Source organism: Panthera onca, assembly GCF_046562875.1.
Source record: "Panthera onca isolate mPanOnc1 chromosome E1 unlocalized genomic scaffold, mPanOnc1 haplotype 2 h2.Chr16_ul_2, whole genome shotgun sequence".
Classification (NCBI taxonomy): domain Eukaryota; kingdom Metazoa; phylum Chordata; class Mammalia; order Carnivora; family Felidae; genus Panthera; species Panthera onca.
In genome coordinates this window covers 1,115,434-1,134,640 of record NW_027675816.1, presented here as the reverse complement: position 1 = coordinate 1,134,640, position 19,207 = coordinate 1,115,434, and the positions used below count along the sequence as shown (strand labels likewise).

Sequence of the window (19,207 nt, the reverse complement as noted above, 5' to 3'; positions counted from 1 at the left end):
GGGCTGTGGCCCAGACGGTGGTGGTGCTGAAACCTTTTCACGCCATGATCAGTGTGAGGCAATGGACTAAGTGGCAACACAAACCCAGTTGTGAACTCCAGGGACAGATGAAGAGGCAAAGGCTGGTCAAAGCCAAGCATCTCAGGGCACCTGGCTGGCTCAGTTGGTTGAGTGTCTGACTCTTGATTTTGGCTTAGGTCATGATCTCACAGTTCATGAGACTGATCCCCACATCAGGCTCTGCACTGACAGCGTGGAGCCTACTTGGGATTCTCGCTCCCTCCCTCCCTCTCTGCCCCTCCCTGCACACTGCGTGTGCTCTCTCTTTCTCTCAAAATAAATAAATAAACATTAAAGAGAACCCAGGCAGCTCAGTTGGTTGACGGGGTCATGATCTCACGGTTTGTGAGTTGAAGGCCCTCATCAGGCTTGCTGCTGTCTGCACAGAGCCCACTTCTGATCCTCTGTCTCCGTCTTTCTGCCCCTACCCCACCCATGCATGCGCACGTGCGCGCTCTCTCTCCCTCTCTCTCTCAAAAATAAATAAAACGTTTAAAATAAATAAGCATAGGGGTGCCTGGGTGGCTCAGTCGGTTGAGCATCCGACTTCGGCTCAGGTCATGATCTCACGGTCCGTGAGTTCGAGCCCCGCATCGGGCTCTGTGCTGACAGCTCAGAGCCTGGAGCCTGCTTCCGATTCTGTCTCTCTCTCTCTCTCTGCTCCTCCCCCGCTCACACTGTCTCTCTCTCCTTCAAAAATAAATAAACATTAAAAAAAAATTTTTTTTTTTCAACGTTTTTTATTTATTTTTGGAACAGAGAGAGAGAGAGACAGAGCATGAACGGGGGAGGGGCAGAGAGAGAGGGAGACACAGAATCGGAAACAGGCTCCAGGCTCCGAGCCATCAGCCCAGAGCCTGACACGGGGCTCGAACTCACGGACCGCGAGATCGTGACCTGGCTGAAGTCGGACGCTTAACCGACTGCGCCACCCAGGCGCCCCTAAAAAAATTTTTTTTAAATAAAATAAATAAGCATAGAAAGAAAGAAAGGAAGAAAGGAAACCAAGCATCTTTCTTCCTACTGGACTTTGATGCATTCACACCAGTTAGTTGTCAGGCCTCGTTTTTTCCCCCCACTAATTCGCTTAACAAACATTTATTGAGTGATACACATATTACAGTCTCTGCTGCCAAGGAGCTCAGAGTCTAGTGCCGAAGCCAGGTACATACGACACAAAGCGAAGTGCAGAGAGGGGCATCGCAAGGGAATGTTGGGGCTCCGAGGAGAGAGGGGCGGGTGACGAGCGGGAAGGAAGGAGGGAGCTGCAAGGCAGAACTCCGAGTCTCCCTACTCTCCATCCAGCATGTGTCAAGCCCCATTTTGAAGCTTCTTCTTGTTTTGCAACTACTGACAAACGCCTCAGCCTGGCGTGTGTAATCCTCCCCAACGTGGTCTCAGCCTTCTGGTCCACACGGCATACACCTCTCTCCCTCTTCCGCTGACCACTGAGCTGCCCCCCCCCTCCCCGCCATGGACTGGCCTTCTTTCTGGTAACCCTCCTCCTTCCTTAGGACCCAGCTCAGGTCCCACCTTCTCTGGGAGTCCTTCCTTGACTATCCCAGTTCATGATGAGCTTTCCCCCTTTGAATACCTAAAGCCCTTATTGAGCGTGCTACCCCACTGCACACTAATCAATCATGCATCTTGTATTCTTGGTAGCACGTCTCCTCAACTAAACCAAAAAGGGTAGGACCTTACGTAGTCCCTTTATCCCCCTCAGCCCCTGGTAAGGTGCCTTGCGTACATTAGGTGTCAATGATTACTGACTCACCCAGTGCCCGGTCCTGCCCACTTGGACATGGCTGACACCAAAGAACCCAAGCCACAATGGGGATGCTGGTGAACTGCGAACATGTCCCTGGGATCCTAGACCTTGCAGAGAACTCATGAGATCATCCAGCTTGGGGGCGGGGGCGGGGGGGGGGGCGAGGAACTCCCGCCTTTACACAGGTGTACCGTTAAGCCACCTAGACAAGGAGGGGCTATACTGTCTTTAAGAGACGTAGAGTTCACACCTCCCCCCAGATGCCCAGGTATCAGTATTCTGAGGGTCTTACATTTCTTCCTGGCTTACAGCCACTTAACTCCTCTCCTGTTACTTGACCTACTAAGGCCATAGAAAACAACTTAGAAGAAGTCATCTTCTGTATCAGCTACATCATCCTTTCACCTTCTTCCTTTTTGTCCCTTTAACCTTTCCTCACAGGAACAGATCGCCATTCTTCAGATGATCTTTGTCTCTTTTTCCTCTGTCTTCTTCCAATAATCACAAGTGAGCGCGGTATTCCAAGAAGAGGCTAATCTGTGCACAGTAGACAGGAAGGCCCGCTTCCCAGCTGGACCTGCAAAAGTCCTTTGGGTCCATTCTGGATGCCATGCTGCTGCTGCTGCTGCTGCTGTTGCTTCTGCTGCTGGAGGCAGGGGAGGTGGTGGCGACAATGCCACAGCCAGGACCACTTATAATGGCTGTGCAGGCCGTACCGGGGGTGAGGGTGTCCAGTTGGTATGGGGGGCAGCGGGAGGACAGACTGAAACAAGCCTTGCACCCTGCCCAGGGGAAGTGCCGCCATTTCCACATTCACACAAAGACTCTGCCTGGGTTAGGGCAGCCTTGGCCAGAGTGAATTGGGACCATAGGTGGTACCAAGAATCTCACCATGGTAGTGGAGGCAGAGTAATGGTTGTCACTGCCAACGTGGCACTGCCCATCATTGGGCTGGACAATGCCTGCCAGCCTTCCATCCAGCGCAATATGGGTCTTGGCATCAGTGGTAAACACCAGCAAGTGGGAGGCATCATTCCTCCAGCCAATCTTCTCCTGTTAAAAAAAAAAAAAAGCAAAAGAGAGAAAGCAACTTAAGCCACATCATTGGTAGAAAACAAAGATCCAAGGACTTCCACGCGTGAAGGGCTGAACAAGTCGTCTCGAAGAGGGGCCTCAGTCCCAGTCCTCAGAACACAAGCCAGAGCTTTTCCAAGTTGAAGGTTTCTGTCTCTTAGGAAAAGAGTCTCAGCTGATTAGTTCAGGCAGCTGAAAGACACCTACTTCAACTCCAAATATAACTTTTCCAGTGATAATCACATGGCCCATCTAGAAAGCCACCGGCAAGTACGAGCCCGGGCTGGGCTAGAGAAATCCCAACTGAACACCTGCCCGCTTTGCTAAGGTTCATCCAGCCTTGACTCTGACACCCTTCTAGAAAAGGTGGGAAGATGCTCTTCCCAGAAAACATCTGGGATCACTGAGGTTCAGAAAAACGTCTGCTCTGGCCAGGGAACGATACAAACAAAGGCTGCATAACAGGAGAAATGTGCTGCTCATACTATACAAAACTCTTTGTTCCTCTCTCTTATTTCGCACAGAAACCCCCACAGTTGGACCACCTTCTTCCCCATTTTAATCTACGCCAACCACACCCGCCACTCCCTGCCGTCCAAACTCACATCACAGACTGTAGCCTGCATGATGGCATCAAAGCCACCCTCTGGGGCATCTCGGTTCCGCGACACACTCTGCTTCTTCACTTCCTCATTGAAGCGGGTCACCTGGTCAGTTAGTGTCAGCACATGTTTGTAGCCAAACATAGGCAAGCAGGTGTTCTTCATACTGGTGGAGGGAGGGAGATAATTGAAGCAGAAACCCTAACTGGAAAAGGCTGCATGAGGAGTAAGAGGGAGAAAGGGGGAGACAAGCATGGGTAGCACAAGGCCCAGGCCGATTCCATACAACCGCCACTACCCAGACTGTTCAGACTCCAAACCCCTCTAATGACCCAAGTCATCATGGTGGCTTTGCCTCCAGCTGGCCTCCAAGATAAGATAGTGAGCTATGGAACCAGTCTGCCTGGGTTCAAGTCCCAGCTCCTCCACTTACTAGCCATGAGACTGTCATATGATAGGTCAAAATGAGAGGGTCAAAATGATAGGTCATATCTCCTAAGAGTTATTGTGAGGCTTCCATGAGTTGACTCATGGAAAGCGCTTATATCAGAGTGAGGCTCCAGTTGTTACCATCACCTTGGACTTAACACCTCTCCAAGGTAACACTGACACAACAATAAAGCAAAAGCTCATCAACAACTTCATATCCGTGAACCACCAACAAATTGATAGATCTGCAGCAGACTAAACCAACCAACAGTTTAACTGATGGCTGACATCTTTACTGGGGAACTTAACAACCCAGACAGAAAGTCAAAAGGGTACCTCGTATAACTCTGAAAACGAAAAGGTAAATTCATCCATTGTCTGGCTCAGTAACCATCCTTTGAAATGATTACACTCCATGGATGTTCAGGGTCTTTACCAATTAAATAAGCCATTCAGTTATAAGCCAAAGTGTCAACAGAAACACACATATCAATTTTCAGACTATTAGAGAGGTCAGTAAATATCATTTCCACTCTTTTTATATTCCTCCAGGACTTAATCCCCCTTGCATATTAACTCTGTAGTACTCATAACCTTGATGATGAGGAGACAATGGAATCAATCCTTCCGAAATTATAATTCCTCTATTTATTCATCCATAAATGTCTCTCTACTTTTTTATCTCCTTTCCCTCTCGTTTTCTCTTGTCTCCTACTTCTTTGTAACAAGACCAAGAAGCTGATGAGTTTTCTTTCTGGAAATTCTCCACCCTTTTTTTTTTTTTTTTTTTTTTTTTTTTTTTTGAATTTTTTTTAATGTTTTATTTTTGAGAGAGAGAGAGAGACAGAGTGCGAGCCGGGGAGGGGCAGAGAGAGAGGGAGACACAGAATCCGTAGCAGGCTCCAGGCCCTGAGCTATCAGCACAGAGCCCGACACAGGACTCAGACCCACAAACTGTGAGATCATGACCTGAGCCAAAGTCGGACACTCAACCGACTGAGCCACCCAGGCGCCCCAATTCTCCACCCTTTCTAAATGCCCATCTGTCTAATCCTCTTCCCAAGAGTCACAAAGATTTTGGCAGTTACTACACTCCAAACAGCCTTGGATTCTACTGCCACAATGCTCCGGATCAACAGGCCAGCTCACTTGCCAGACAGGAAGACCAAGGTAGAAAACAGACAGGATTTGGCCAGACGGCAGCCAACGAATCTACCCCAGAGCTAGAAACAGGCAACAGGACTTGCACCTGCCTGAGACAATGGCAAGTGATGCTGCCCTGGCTTCTCGGAGAGGGACTTACTCATAGCAGGGGTTTTTGAGGGCCTCTGGTGGGGAGATATACATGTATGGTGACACAGGCTTGTCCACAAAAGCTCCAAAGCCAATCCGCAAGTTACTGGTGAGCTTGCGCATCTGGGAGGCCAGCTTGGTGCCCAGGTTCTGGATGCTCCACAGATCATCCTTCATGGAGTAAGACAGGTCCATCAAGTAGTAGATGTCCACAGGGTAATCCTCCACCTGCCGGACTTGGACGGAGAAAATCTTCGAATCATCTGGAAGGCAAGAGGATGTTTGTTTTTCTCCTTTTCCCGCTCTAAGACTTAATAAGTGGATTTGGACACAGTTGGGATTGAGTAACTTCTTGATCAAACCAGACTGGAAAGCCCTGATCCTTTCTCTTCTCCCCCTAATTCTATTCCTCTTACAATTCTTGATCCTCTTATTTTATTAATTAATTAATTAATTAATTTATTTATTTATTTATTTATTTATTTAGAGAATGAGCAGGGGAGGGGCAGAGGGAGAGAGAAAGAGAGAGAGAGTGAGCGAGAGAGAGAGAGACCCAAGCAGGCTCCATGTTTCACGCTGAGCCAAACACGGGGCTTGATCCCACAACCGTGAGATCATGAGCTGTGCCAAAATCAAGAGTGGGATCCTTAACCAACTGAGCCACCCAGGCACCCCAATCCTCTTATTTTAACCTCTTTTTTTTTTTTCCACCTAAAATTCTCCACCCTTTCTAAATGCCCATCTGTCTAACCCTCTAGGTCCCAAGGGTCACAGAGGTTTTGGCAGTCACAACACTTTCAACTCTGTAAAAGGCACGAACTATGTCCCACCCTCCTCTGAACCCCCTAGCACCTAACACATGCCTTGCATGAAGAGGGTATTTGGTAAAATTCTTCTTGATGTAATTGGAGAGTCTAAATCAATGCTTCAAAAAGCCTGTCTCAGCCTAATCCTTGTCCCCCGAAAGTCTCCTGCCCCTATTTTATCTGCTGCCATGCCTTTGCCCTAATCTTACCTGGAAAGGGGGCTTACAATTACAGATTACTTTCTCATTTTGTATCTCATCGGAGCCTCAACACAAAGCTATAAGTTAGGTAAGACAAGCATTGGGAAAAGAAGAAATAAACATTTTTTCCAGTTCCTACTATCTTAGAAGAGTTAAGTAACTTGCGCAAGGTCAGATAGCTAATATATGGGGCAGTCAAGATTCAAACTCAGATCTTTCTGATTTGAAGTCCCAATACCTTTCATTTTCTTCTGTTCTCCTGCCCATACCACCCCCAACATCCTTCTCTTCCCACCCCATTTCCATTGTGAGCTACATCCCCAAGGTTCAGGCCTCCACCTTGTACCCTGTGCCCATCTGTCCGGGATCTCTCCCCAGAAAGAGCCCCATCCCTACCTGGCCGGAGCCGGAGCGCAATCCTCTGGGGGCTGACTTGAGTAATCTGGGAGCTGTCTCCAGAGCCCTTGTCGCTGAGGGGCCTGGCCTCTAAGATGCGGGCCTCACTGACGGGGAACTCGATGGACTCCAACGCACAGTCATCCTTCAGCAGATTCTCTTTCAGGTTACAGCGGGGCGAGCCCAGAGGGAGGGCCTGTAAGACAAGAGCCCAAGGTGAGGCCCTGTGGTCAGAGCCATGTGGCTCTCTGCGTCCTCCAGGCTTTGCCAACTCCCAACAGCCTAGAGTTTACCCAGCACTCCGGAGCTAAACCAGCATAAATGAACTCGGGTGGTCCCTCCTAAGAGAGCCCATTGTACAGAAGGGGAAAATTGAGGTACCGGAAATGCTGGGTGAGCGCCTGTTGGTGGATTGATAGCTAGGAAGAGGGCCAGTAGAGTAGGATGCCTGCTAGACCAGCAGTTTTCAAACAGAAATGCAACCCGCACGTGAGTCCCAGAAATCAATGTAGAGGATCTCAACCATCAATGTATTAAATAAAGTACAGAGCACAGGAGTAGACTGGCAGAGACTCTTCAGCACTGCCTCTTACTAGCTGGCTCCGAGGGCGAGTCACGGAAGCTCTCCATGCCTCGATTCCTCAGCTGTCATGTGAAGATAATAATAGCGCCCCACACAGGGATGTTATGCAGGACTAAATAAGACAATGCACGTGAAACACAGAGTATAGTGCCTGCCTGAGGATAAGTGCTCAATAAAAGGTAGCTATTGTTATGAGATGCTCTATAAATAGTTCCTGGATAAGTCGGTTATAAATAAACTCCACAAGCTGGGGCGAATCCCATGATGCCAGGCACTGACCAGAGCCTCCCCTATCACTTTAAGCTTCCTCCCTTACCCTGGACACAGGGCATTGAGCGCCCTTCCAAAAACCCTGGCGTATATCCCACAGCCCTTGGAAGCTCTGTGTGTGTCTACACTGGAGTACTGAGTGGGGGGCATGCTGCACTGGAAAGAAATCAGGAAACAGGCTCAATGCTAGGTCTACCACTAATGAGCACGTGACCCCAGATAAGTCATTTCACGCCTTTGAGCCTCAGTTTCCTCACCTGTGGGACGAGGGGGTCAGGTGACATGGTGTTTTCAGTTCCTTCCTGCTCTGACGTCCAGCACATTTAGCCAGCACTAAATGTGGGCACAGATCCAGGAGGGCTCCTTGCCAGGTTGGGAGAACTGGCCGGAAAGCCGGAAAGCCCTTCCCTGGACCTATTTCACAATATTTAGGCCTTCAGGCCCTCGATCCTCACCCCCATCCCTACCCACTCCCTCTCACAACCATTTCCAGAAGTCAGCTGAACAGCCCGCACCAATATCCCAGAAAAACTGGTGTTAACATTTACTGAGAACTCACCGCATATCCCGCACAGCGACACGCACTTTATGTGGACACAGCTCTGGTTACAGTTCCCTCGTGCTGGAACTGTTGTTATTTTCTAAGTGAAAAACCTGAGGCCCGGAGGCTTCACAAATGAGGAACCCGATCTTGCAGGAAAGACATCTAAGGCTTGGAGAAGTTAAGTAACTTGCCCAAAGTTACAGAGCTAAGAATGGCAGAAGAGAGGTCTAACTAGATTATCTGACTGTAATTATCCTCTTAAAGTGATAGTTTGTATTAAATTCTGTATAGAGTGAGGAACAAGGCAGAGAAACAGGAGTGTGGAAGCGACGGTCCTGGGAAGAGTCACACATGAGAAGGCCCGGGTAGGGAACAGAATGCAGGATGGGGATGTGGCTGGTGTGGGAAGGATAGATAATGTTCTGCCTCCTTAGCCCCTGCAGGTGACTAGTAGCCATATTGCCAAGGGAGGGATGTGGCCACAAGGAACCATCCATACTCAAAAAATCAGGACTCTGTAGCCTAAAACTCCTCCTGATGCTTGAAGTCTCTCTCCCTCTCATGCCCAGCCCTTGCCTGATAGACTGAAAGTCTTCCCCATGTGGAGGGAAACATGAAACCAATAATGCTATAGACTGAATGCCTGTATCCCCCCCAGAACTCACATGTTAAACCCTAACCCCCAAGGTATTAGGAGGTTGGGCCTTGAGAGGTGATTAGGTCTTGAGGTGGAGCCCTCATGATGGGAGTAGTACCCTTAGAAAAAAGGCCCCATGGGGCACCTGGGTGGCTCTGTCAGTTAAGCATCTGACTTCGGCTCAGGTCATGGTCTCACGGTTCGTGAGTTCGAGCCCCGTGTCGGGCTCTGTGCTGACAGCTCAGAGCCTAGAGCCTGCTTCGGATTCTGTGTCTCCCTCTCTCTGTGCCCCACACACACTCTCTCTCTCTCTCAAAAATAAATAAAACATTAAAAAAAATTTTTTTTAAGAAAAAAGGTCCCAGAGAGCTCCCTGGCCCCTTCTGCCATGTCATAGCAAAAAGACAGCCACTATGACACAAAATTTGCTGGTACCTTGATCTTGGACTTCTCAGCCTCCAGAATTATGGGAAATAAATGTTCTCAAGCCATCCAGCCTGTGGTATTTTAAGTTTATTTATTTATTTCGAGAGAGAAAGAAAGAGTTAGCATGGGGTGGGGGGCAGAGGAGCAGAGAAAGAGAGAGAGAGCCCTGATGCAGGGCTCGATCTCACAAACCGTGAGATCATGACCTGAGCCAAAACCAAGGGACGCTTAACCGACTGAGCCACCCAGGCCCCCTATGGTATTTTTGTTATAGCTGCCTGAATAGACTAAGAGAAACGGAATGAGGACCATCCTGGCCCAGGCAAAAAGTGGAAAAAGCTTCTGGAAGTTGGCAGCTTCCTTCTTTCCCTCTCAGCTTCGTGAGTATGAGGTGATTAAATGACATCAGCAGTGGGAAACAGTGCAAAGGACTTAACCTTCTTGGCCCAAAAGATTCCAACGGGGACATCACAGATCCTCCAAATCTCTGGGATAGATGAAAATGTCCTCTCCGCTCCCAGCCCTGGCCAAGGACAGATGGCGGAGTGAACTTAGGGGCACTTGGAGTTTTTGTGCCCAATCTTCTCTGGCTGCCCCTGCACATCTCTCCCAACCCCTCTCCCCCAGGAAACATCTTCCTGCTCACAGTGCTCCCTACCTTATCTCTGAGCCCAGCTACCCACAAAGCCCCAGGGAGAAAACCTTCCAAAAAAGGCAATGACTGGAGAGACCAAGATGCACGGAGGAGCTGACCCTTTCCAGTACTAAGACATTTGCCAAAGGAGAGAGCAAAGGGGAGACCAGGGAACTGAAGGAGAGCAGCAAGGCCTTCGTGGGTCTTTAAGCTACACCCTTGAAGGCGGGGTTTCTTGAGTGCCCATTTCCCAATATGACAGTGCTTATTATGAGAAGGTTTGAAGTACTAAGCCCTGCTGATAGTCCTTATGGTTTGTTATGAATTTCCTTAGAAATAGAAACACTGACAAACAAAAACTGTCTCCCTCCCTCCTTCTGCGGTCACTGACATCAGAGGTCAGGAATATAACAGGCGGGCCCTTCAGCCACGCTCTCCCAGAGAGCCTCCTGTCCCGGGAGGATACCAAGGTGGTGACCTCAACACACTTGGGCAACATTCCCTTTCTTAATAACCCAGATTAGGAAGGTAGAAGGAACGTCTCTAGGTTACTCAGAGAAAAAAACTGAAAGGAGGGAGGACGAAGGTTAAAGTTCCAGTTCCTGGTGATACCGGATGTGACACAAAAAGGACAGAAATAACCAAGACCCAGGGGAAGATCCTGAGCACAGGGGTGGGAGGTTCCAGCCCACATGCTGTGTGAGCTGAATCCCCTCCCTCTCCTGGGAGACTGATGCATGCTATTAGTCCTATTCTCCATTCATCCTGATTTGGAAACTGCAAAAGTACAGCATGAATAACTCTTATTATCCTACCTCTCTCACAGGCTTGGTCAGGGGATAAAATAAGACTGTGAGCACGAAATGCTTTCAAAATATGAAAAATCTCAACAGAAGTCAAATATACTCAAACTCTTTTGATATGATATAAACCAATAAATGCAAATAGAAGGTGACTGTTTGGGGGGCACCTGGGCGGCTCAGTTGGTTAAGCATCCAACTCTCGGCTCTGGCTCAGATCATGATCTCATAGTTTCACGAGTTTAAGCCCCACGTCAGGCTCTGCGTTGGCAGAGCAGAGCTTGCTTGGGATTTTCTCGCTCCCTACCCCTCCCCTACGCACAATGTCTCTCTCGCTCTCTTTCTCTCTCTCAAATAAAGTTAAAAAAAAAAAAAAAAGAGGGTGACTCTTTTCTACCAAATGCCTCCAACCCAAATAAATTAACATTGTTTTCTTGATTGACATCCAGTGAGGACAAGAAATCGCTTGACCATACAGTGACAAAAGTGTGGAAGGGACAGAAAGAAGGAGAGGAAAAGAAAAGCACTTTAGTTTATGATTATTGGTATCCATACCCCATTGTTTATGGGAAGGGGAACACTTTCAATATTATACCTTTTATTTTTACAATAACACATTTAGCAAAACTCTCAAGATGAACATTTACCCTCCAGATTAAAAGAAAACTAGAAAGAAAAAGCAGCAGAGAAGTGAGAACAAAATTATAATGCGACTGAAAAAGAATTCAATAGTAGCCTCAAACCTTTCCCCGATAGATGCAGAGAAGAAAATAAGTCACCTCTACTGGAGTCTTCTACTTAGCTAAACCCAAACCCATTCCTCTTCTTTCATCCTCGGTTGTCAGGCTGAGTGTCAGCTGGTCCACCTTCTGATGCAAACTCAGGACTACAGAAGAATTTCTAGTACCTCCCCTCTACTTAGAGTTGCCAAATGTAGCAAATATCTGGGACATACTTACATTAAAAATTATTTGTTATTTAATTCTAATTTTACTGGGTGTTCTTGAATTTTAGCTGGCTGCCTTAACTCCACCTCCACCGACCATGACCCCAGTGATCAGCCCCTTTGATCAGGAGTATTTGCCAAACTTGCTACTATAAGAACCCATGCTGGTGCAAAAGGTCCAGGATCCATCCGGGGAACCTTGATATTTAAAAAGCACCCCAGGTGGTTCTTACAGCGAGGCAAGTTTGGAAGGTTCTAGATTCCAACATGGCGCCACGGAGGCCGAGACCATGAGTTGAATCTCTGGGGGAGCTTGGCCTCTTTGTTACATTCACATCCCAGAGACAGTACACCGCCCCCACCCGTATCAGTATCCAATCCTCCAGGAACACACCCTGTGCAGATGGACCCAAAACTGCACTCATCCACTTTGGCTATGTTTTCCTATTACCCGGCCAAACACTTGTGATACACACCCAGAGCTGCTGTCCTCTAGGACCAAGGGAAAGCTGAGCCCAACCAGTTGTTTTTCCAGGCACTGCCAACCCTTCCTGCAATGGCTAAGGTAAGGGAGGCAGAGGCAGAGGGCCCTCTAGGGTCAATTATTCAACAAGTCACATACAAAATGGCCCAGATGGTTCACTTCTGGGTTTTTAAGCCGACAGCCAAGACACTTTCAGCAGTTAAACTTGGCCTGTGTAGGGGAAGCCCTCGGACAAAAAAAAACAAAAAAACAAAAAAACAACCACCACCAGCAGTCATGTTCAGGTTACAGGCTGGGATTCCCACCCCCCCACTCCTCCCTGGCTGACACACTTTGCCTCATACTGGGCTCCTCCGCTATCTCTCCTCCCCTCCTCCCCCTTTCTCAGAGATAGTTGTAGTCATTCTCTAACCCCTTGGCCTCCCCCACTTTCCTGTTTATATTCCATTCTCCCAGAGAATATCTTATTGGACCTTCTACTTCTACTCATTAGTTTTCTTTGGTCCTTGATACACTCATTTCCTCTCTGACTCACCCCATCCCCCCCCCCCCACCACCACCATTCCTAGGCAGGTCCTACCTTACGCTTTGATCCTACCCTCACCTTCCCGCTCCCCCCATCCTCCCCTGGTCTGCCCCAGGAGACAAAATTCACCACGGTCATCCATAAATATTCTGCACTTGCATTTCCAAAATCTGGTCACATGACCTACGGGCTTTGTCTGGTTCGGCCTCAACATACCTCAGCTACAGGGCATGTCCTTATGCAGAGCAAAAGGGGTGACGGACACTCCAAGAATATGTTTTCTTTTTCCCCAGATGCCTCTTGGCCACAGTTGCCTGCATTTTCTCTCACTTTGGGTTGAAAAGGAGGGAAAGGGGATGGGAGCATCCTTTGAGTGACACTAGGGCTTCTCCCCTGGCTACCCATCTGCTCCAGCCAGCTTCAGGCCATCCAATCCAGGAAGGAGGCATCCGCCCCATCCAGCTCTCCCTTCTTCTGTTGCAGAATTCCAACTTCCTTACAAGAGCGGCTGAGTGATATTATGATGGCAACCAAGGGAAGGAGGACATGGCAAAGGACAAGGGAGGAGGCCCCATCACACTGGAGCAGCCAGCTCAGCCCAGAGGGGTGGAGAACCTATGGGGGTGGGGGGAGGGAGGATGGATTCACCCGCCCCCTCCCCACCTCTCCCTCCCAGCCCCAGGGAATGTTTCGTTTGCTAAATGAAGTCAACGTGGCCCAGATGTTGGGCAGCTGCCTCTGGAAGCAGTTCCTGTGCTGAACTGTACAGAGGCAAAGTAGTGTGTTGGGCTGGCCCCCGCAGCTCTGGCAGTCCTCCTGTCTAAGGATAAACACAGCCTCCCAGCTCCCACTCTCTCTCCCCACACCCCCACCAGCCTGCCAGGGAGGTTGCCTTTTTAGGAAACTCAGCAGATCAGGAAGAGAAGCAAAGGGACGAGGAGGCTGGGTTAGAGCAGTCAGAAAACTGCAGAGGGCAGAGAGGTGCTGTGGTGACAGAGAGGGCGCCTCAGGTAGTGGGGAAGCAGCCAGGCCAGGAGTTCAGGTAAACACCTGCCGGGGGCCAGGCCAATGACTCAGTCTCAGTCTGTAATCACTGGACTCCCTCCAGCCACACTCACCCCCCAGCTCTCACCAGCTCCAAATTCCCGTCCCAGCCACAAACATAGCCATTCCCTCAGACACACTCATTCCCTAGGGCCCCAGACACAACAAACCCTCTGCCTAGACACAGCTAACCCTTTCCTGTCACCCTCGTATCCTCACCAAATGGGCCCAGCGCCTTCCCTCATTGACACCTAAGCGAGGGAAGGAAGGAGGAAAATAAGAGAGAGAGGAGCAGGTAAAGCTGCGGGGGTCCAGACATCACAGAGGAAAAGGGAAGAGAAAAGATCTTCTGACTGAACGTCCCCCACCCCTGCCATGTTAAGTGTAAGATTCTTCTTTTACCGGTCTTTTAAAAACTCTAGGATGTTTGTATGCCAGCATCCCCTCTATACCAATAACCCTCTGCTGCCTCTCTTTTTGATACCCTGCTTTCCCGGGGTGCTCCACCCCAACAAAAAAGCAATCAAAGTGTGGCAAAGGGAGACAATGGCTACAGTGACGCCAGGAGCCTAACCACATTGGCTCGTGCTGGGGGTCACACCGCAGAGTCTGGACGGCGTTCCCGGCAACAACCCCATGACAGCTCACGTTGACATCTACCAATTTGAAGGCTTCCTTCTAGTTCTGCTCAGAAGGGACACGGGGGCTTGTGTATTTAGCAGGGAGGAGATAACCCTATGGGTCCATTCCTGCACAAAAGCAGCGAAGCCTGGGTTAAGAAGGAAGGTCAGATGTCCTCTCCTTACCTCATCTGAGCACCAGGCACACGCAGGACTCACAGCCAGACACTCCTGGCAGGAGTGGATGCCTCGTGTGGTACAGATGTTGGACACTGCAAAGGAGACAAAGGCGTTAGCAACCGACTTGGCCTGACAGGGTAACTGGCCTGCCCCATCCTTCCCAACTTCCCCAAATGCTCAGATGTATAGCTCTCAGATGCACACAGCAGGTCTGACCATACCATAGACCTTCACCAAACACAGGCTGTTTCGTAAGGAGGAAAGAGAACGAGAAAGGTCAGGAGAAACTCACCGCCACCCTCACTGATGAGGCCCCAGTGATGACAAGCTTTGGAGCAAGATGGACCCACAGTGTCAGATCATAACAGATGGAAAGGCTTTCATTAACAACTGGTTTGACACCCACATTGTGCACAGGAAAATCTGAGGCCCAGAGCAATGCAGTGTGCCCTCTCTCCAATTATTCGTGCGACGGATTCACAGCCACTATGTGGGGATCCCAGGCCCTGATGCACTAACATTAACACACAGCCTAAATATGGTGGGGGGCAGTGGTGGGGGTCACTGCCAGGCAGTGTTCCACTGGCCTTCCAGGACAAAGCAAATCTTCTGAAGCCCTCTCAAGACTCCCAATACATATATCAAGGTGTCAGGGTGTAGAATGGTCCAGGGAGAATGCCAGAAATGTCAGAAAAGGCTGAGTGAGATAAGCTGGAAGAGCAGGAATTGGAGTTGGAAGGCCTGTATTTGAATTATTTTTTAATTTTTAAGTTTTCATATTCAGGGGCACCTGGGTGGCTCAGTCGGCTGAGCATCCGACTTCAGCTCAGGTCGTGATCTCCCACTCTGTGGGTTCGAGCCCTGAATCAGGCTCTGTGCTGACAGCTCAGAGCCTGGAGCCTGCTTTGGATTCTGTGTCTCCCTCTCTCTCCACCCCTCCCGCGCTTGTGCTCTGTCTCTCTCACTCTCCTTCAAAATAAATAAATAAACAAACAAACAAACAAACGTATAAAAAAAGTTTTTATGTATTTATCTTGAAAGAGAGAGAGAGACAGACAGCAGGGGAGGGGCAAAGAGAAAGGGAGAGAGAGAAACCCAAGCAGGGAGAGCCCGATGTCAGAGCTGTCAGAGCAGAGCCCGATGTGGGGCTTGAACCCATGAACCACGAGATCATGACCTGAGCCGAAATCAAGAGTCGGACACTTAACCGACTGAGCAACCCAGGCACCGCTGTATTTGAATTCTGAATGCTCCTTTTACTAGCTGTACCAGGACTAACTGAGCTGCTCAGTTAACCTTTATGAAATGGTAACACCCACCTCACAGGATTTGTGCAAAGAATTCAGGGAGGTGAAGGAGAAGCACTCAGCACATGACAAAAGGCCATTCGAATGTGAACAGTTTTCACATTGTCATGGGACAGAGAAAAGCCTGGGGTGTGGGGAGGGAGGGGGAAGAGCAGAGGCCACCACAGAGATCGAAATAACCCAGAGAAGCCTAGCCAGGAAGCAAACCGCAGGCATTGGCTTGGGCGGAAGCTCTCATCCTCCCTGCTTCCCCTAGTTCAGCCTTTCTGGGCTCAGCCAGGTAAACCTCCTCCCTTCCGCAGTGGTCCCCAGGAAGGCTTTTTCCAATGTAAGGAACATACTGAGGAAGATACATTCCTCTCCATGACCCAGGTCCTTCATCCAATTTCCTAAAGTAGTCCCTTTGCTCCCGGCTGGTAAGACCAGCAAATCTATTTTTAGGGAAATCAGCCTGATCAAAAAAAGATTGTTTTCCCAATGCCCCCAAAACTTCCTATCAAGCTGCAAGTCTCAAGTCTATTTTATTATAACGTGTGTGAACTCCCTTCCAACACCTAGACAAAACATACCCAGAAAATGTGTGTATACACACACATACACACACACACACACACACACACACACACACACACACACAGAATATTGTCAAGAAAAATTATCCATTTTTATCTGTTGTATCCAGTGTTGACAAGTAGACCCACCATACTTAGGGATTATCTGATTTTCTAGGAGTGCATACCTTTGTTTGACTTCTATTGATTAGGACATTTTAGAACTCTATAAAAGTAGAGGTTAACTTGTAGAAAACCAGTAACAATAGAAATGATTCTTGGGGTGCCCGGGTAGCTCAGTCAGTTAAGTGTCTGACTCTTGATTTCAGCTCAGGTCACGATCTCATGGTTTGTGAGTTCAAGCCCCGCACGGGGCACTGCGCTGACAGCATGGAGCCTGCTTAGGATTCTGTCTCCTTCTCTTTCTGCCCCTCCCCTGCTTGCTCTCTGTATCTTTCCCAAAATAAATAAAAATAAACAAACAAAAAGAAATGATTCTTGATAATAACAGTGTATATGGTTCTTATCCAACAGCGATGCAAATGATTTCTGTCTGGTTTTATTGCCTTTAACCAATTTTGAAAATATTAGGTAACTGATTTCAGCGTTCCTTTCAACTACCAACTATAAATCTCCCTTCCCTGAATTTTCTAAAGATTGTTTTAAATTATTTTTAATTAATCTCTCCACCCAACGTGGGGTTTGAACTTACAACCCTGAGATCAATAGTCGCATGTCCTATGCCCTGAGCCAGCCAGGCGCCCCTCCCTTCCCTGAATTTTCTTTTGACTTAACCTGACTCCCTCATTAATTAAGCTGAATAAAATCTTTGGCACATGTGCGTGTTACACTTGTATGGTAACGTACTTTTACCTCTTTAAAAAATTACGTTTTACCGATATCCATCTCAGGGCCTCACCAGGGGGTGGAGGGAGCTAACAGAAGAGGGAAGCGTGCAATCAGTGGACTGCGGTCCTCGTTGAGTCACCACTGCTAACGTGGCCTTGGGAGAGTATGCATCTCCTCTTAGCCTGTTTCTTCACTCGTAACTCCTAACGTTACAATTGTTCATCTATCTATCTTAACAACACTGCCACCCAATAGATTTTAATAAGCCTCTTGAGGCTTGCCCCGTCCAGCCCCATCCAGTCCCATCCAGCCCCGTCCAGCCCCAACCAGCCCCATCCAGCTCCAATCCTTGCTCACAGGAGATGCTCCATAGATATACAGTGGAACACATTGAAAGGCACTGGCCTGGATCAGTTATATTTTGTGTTTTTAAGCAACCGAGCTCACGTCTCCAAATTATGCATTGAGTTCCATTATAAAACATGCAAATGCATTGAAACAGTGCCTGTGACAATTTAAACTTCCACTGTTCTCCTAAAAACACCAGCATCACATGTGGAATCCCGGAAGCCCCAGACTTCCTCAGAGCTCGAGTCTAACTTTCAAAGGCTTTTCCCAAATCCACAGTTCCCCAAGTGGGGTGCCGCTACCAGCCCATGAGGAACCTCTGGGCCCCAGGCTCTGACTTGACTGACACTCTCACCGAGCGAGCGCGAGGACCGTGTCGTGGGAATCACAGCAGTGGCTCCCGGCCTGGCCCTGAGCTACCAAGGCCACCTCTGAGTTGGGGCAGCCCTCAGCCACGCATTGTCTATAATGGAAGGAAGGTAGCCAGGAGCTGCTGGCCTCAGAGGACCTCACAGTTCAGAATCCACGAGGCAACCAGGAGGCCTCCCCTTGCGAGGACTGCCTGGCCATGTCTCAGCTCGTGGTGGCTCTTTCCCTGGCCAGATGTGAGCACACACCCCCCGCCGCCCCCCCCCCCCCACCTTTACTGCCTTACTGGAAGCATAGCTCAAAATGTTTTAGGTCTCTGTCTCCCTCCTCAAAGTTTCCATGGGAATCAGCATCGAGGGGGGTAATTCCAGACATAAATGCCATCGGTTTTCACTGGGGTTGGGGGGAAGAGGCAGGGGGAGACCTCGGGAAGAGTGAGACTAGAGAAGAGGACCATGGGAGGTGTGGGCACCTCCAATTATTTTTGAAAACTCTCCCCAGGCTATCCATTTTTCCACCCATTCACTCTTAAATTAGCATGTATTTGCCTAGGAGCCCTTGACTCTCGTAGCCACAATAGAAAGCCTTGCCAGATGGGAAATAAATAACAGCAGGCCCCCTCCCGGTGAATGGGCAGCCCATGACCCCAGAGGATGAGACAAGCCGCTGGGATCTGTTCTTTAGGAAGTCATGCCCGGGGAGTCATGAGAGCCCGTTCCCCTTTCCTCTCTTAGTGAATCATAGGTTGATTTCATGAGAACCAGTGATTCCCCCCACAATACCCCCCACCAAGACCTACCACCAAAGGCAGGTTCCCCGGATCACCGTGGCTAAAAGTGACTGACTCATCAGAAGTTTCTGCGCCTGGGCCACGCTGATTCAATGAGCTTCAGCTCTGAGACCACCCCTTCCTCCTGAACATGTGGAAGGAGTTTGGGCCTCTGTTTCCAGCCATTCATAAGGCCTGTGTTCTTGCTCAGCCTCAAGGGCCCAGACTCAGCCCTGCCAGAGAAGTGGCAATCTTCATCAGAACTTTGTCGCTGAAAACAATCAGCAACCCCACCACCCATTTCCTCTGATGGTTTAGCCAGAGCAAGCAAACAGGGCCCTGGTCCTCACAGGGTGGCTATAAGGATTAAATGAAACAAGTCCCTGTCAAACTCTGAGCACAGAGGGCTGGCACACAGGAAGCACTCCCTAAAGGCTGCTGCTGCTGCTACAGTGGCTGTCGTTTTTGTCCTTGCTGTTTTCATCCTGAGTCCCAAGCTGTTTGAGGCAGGTGAATGTTTTACTTTCTTCTTACTTTTTCCCTGAAGCCACTCTTCTACACGACACTAGACACACTGCTGAGCATGCCCTGAACAGGGGGGTGGTGGGAGCACAGAGCCAGAAAGCATCAGACTACAGTAAAACGATCAGTTGTCAGATCTAACTTCTAAATGTAGTCAGGAATATTAGTGT

General features: G+C 49.0%; 1 protein-coding gene across 2 annotated transcripts in view; it reads right to left on the bottom strand.

The window, feature by feature from the left end:
• LOC144614272 (integrin beta-3) overlaps positions 1-19,207 on the bottom strand; it is a 55,403-nt gene that overhangs the window by 23,362 nt on the left and 12,834 nt on the right. For both annotated transcript variants that reach the window (XM_078437039.2, XM_078437040.2), the window contains exons 2-6: positions 14,329-14,414; positions 6,629-6,824; positions 5,237-5,489; positions 3,508-3,670; positions 2,720-2,881 (exon numbers count right to left, since the gene is read on the bottom strand). In XM_078437039.2, coding sequence (XP_078293165.1) covers positions 2,720-2,881; positions 3,508-3,670; positions 5,237-5,489; positions 6,629-6,824; positions 14,329-14,414 — 860 coding nt within the window. The remainder of the gene's footprint in view (positions 1-2,719; positions 2,882-3,507; positions 3,671-5,236; positions 5,490-6,628; positions 6,825-14,328; positions 14,415-19,207) is intronic.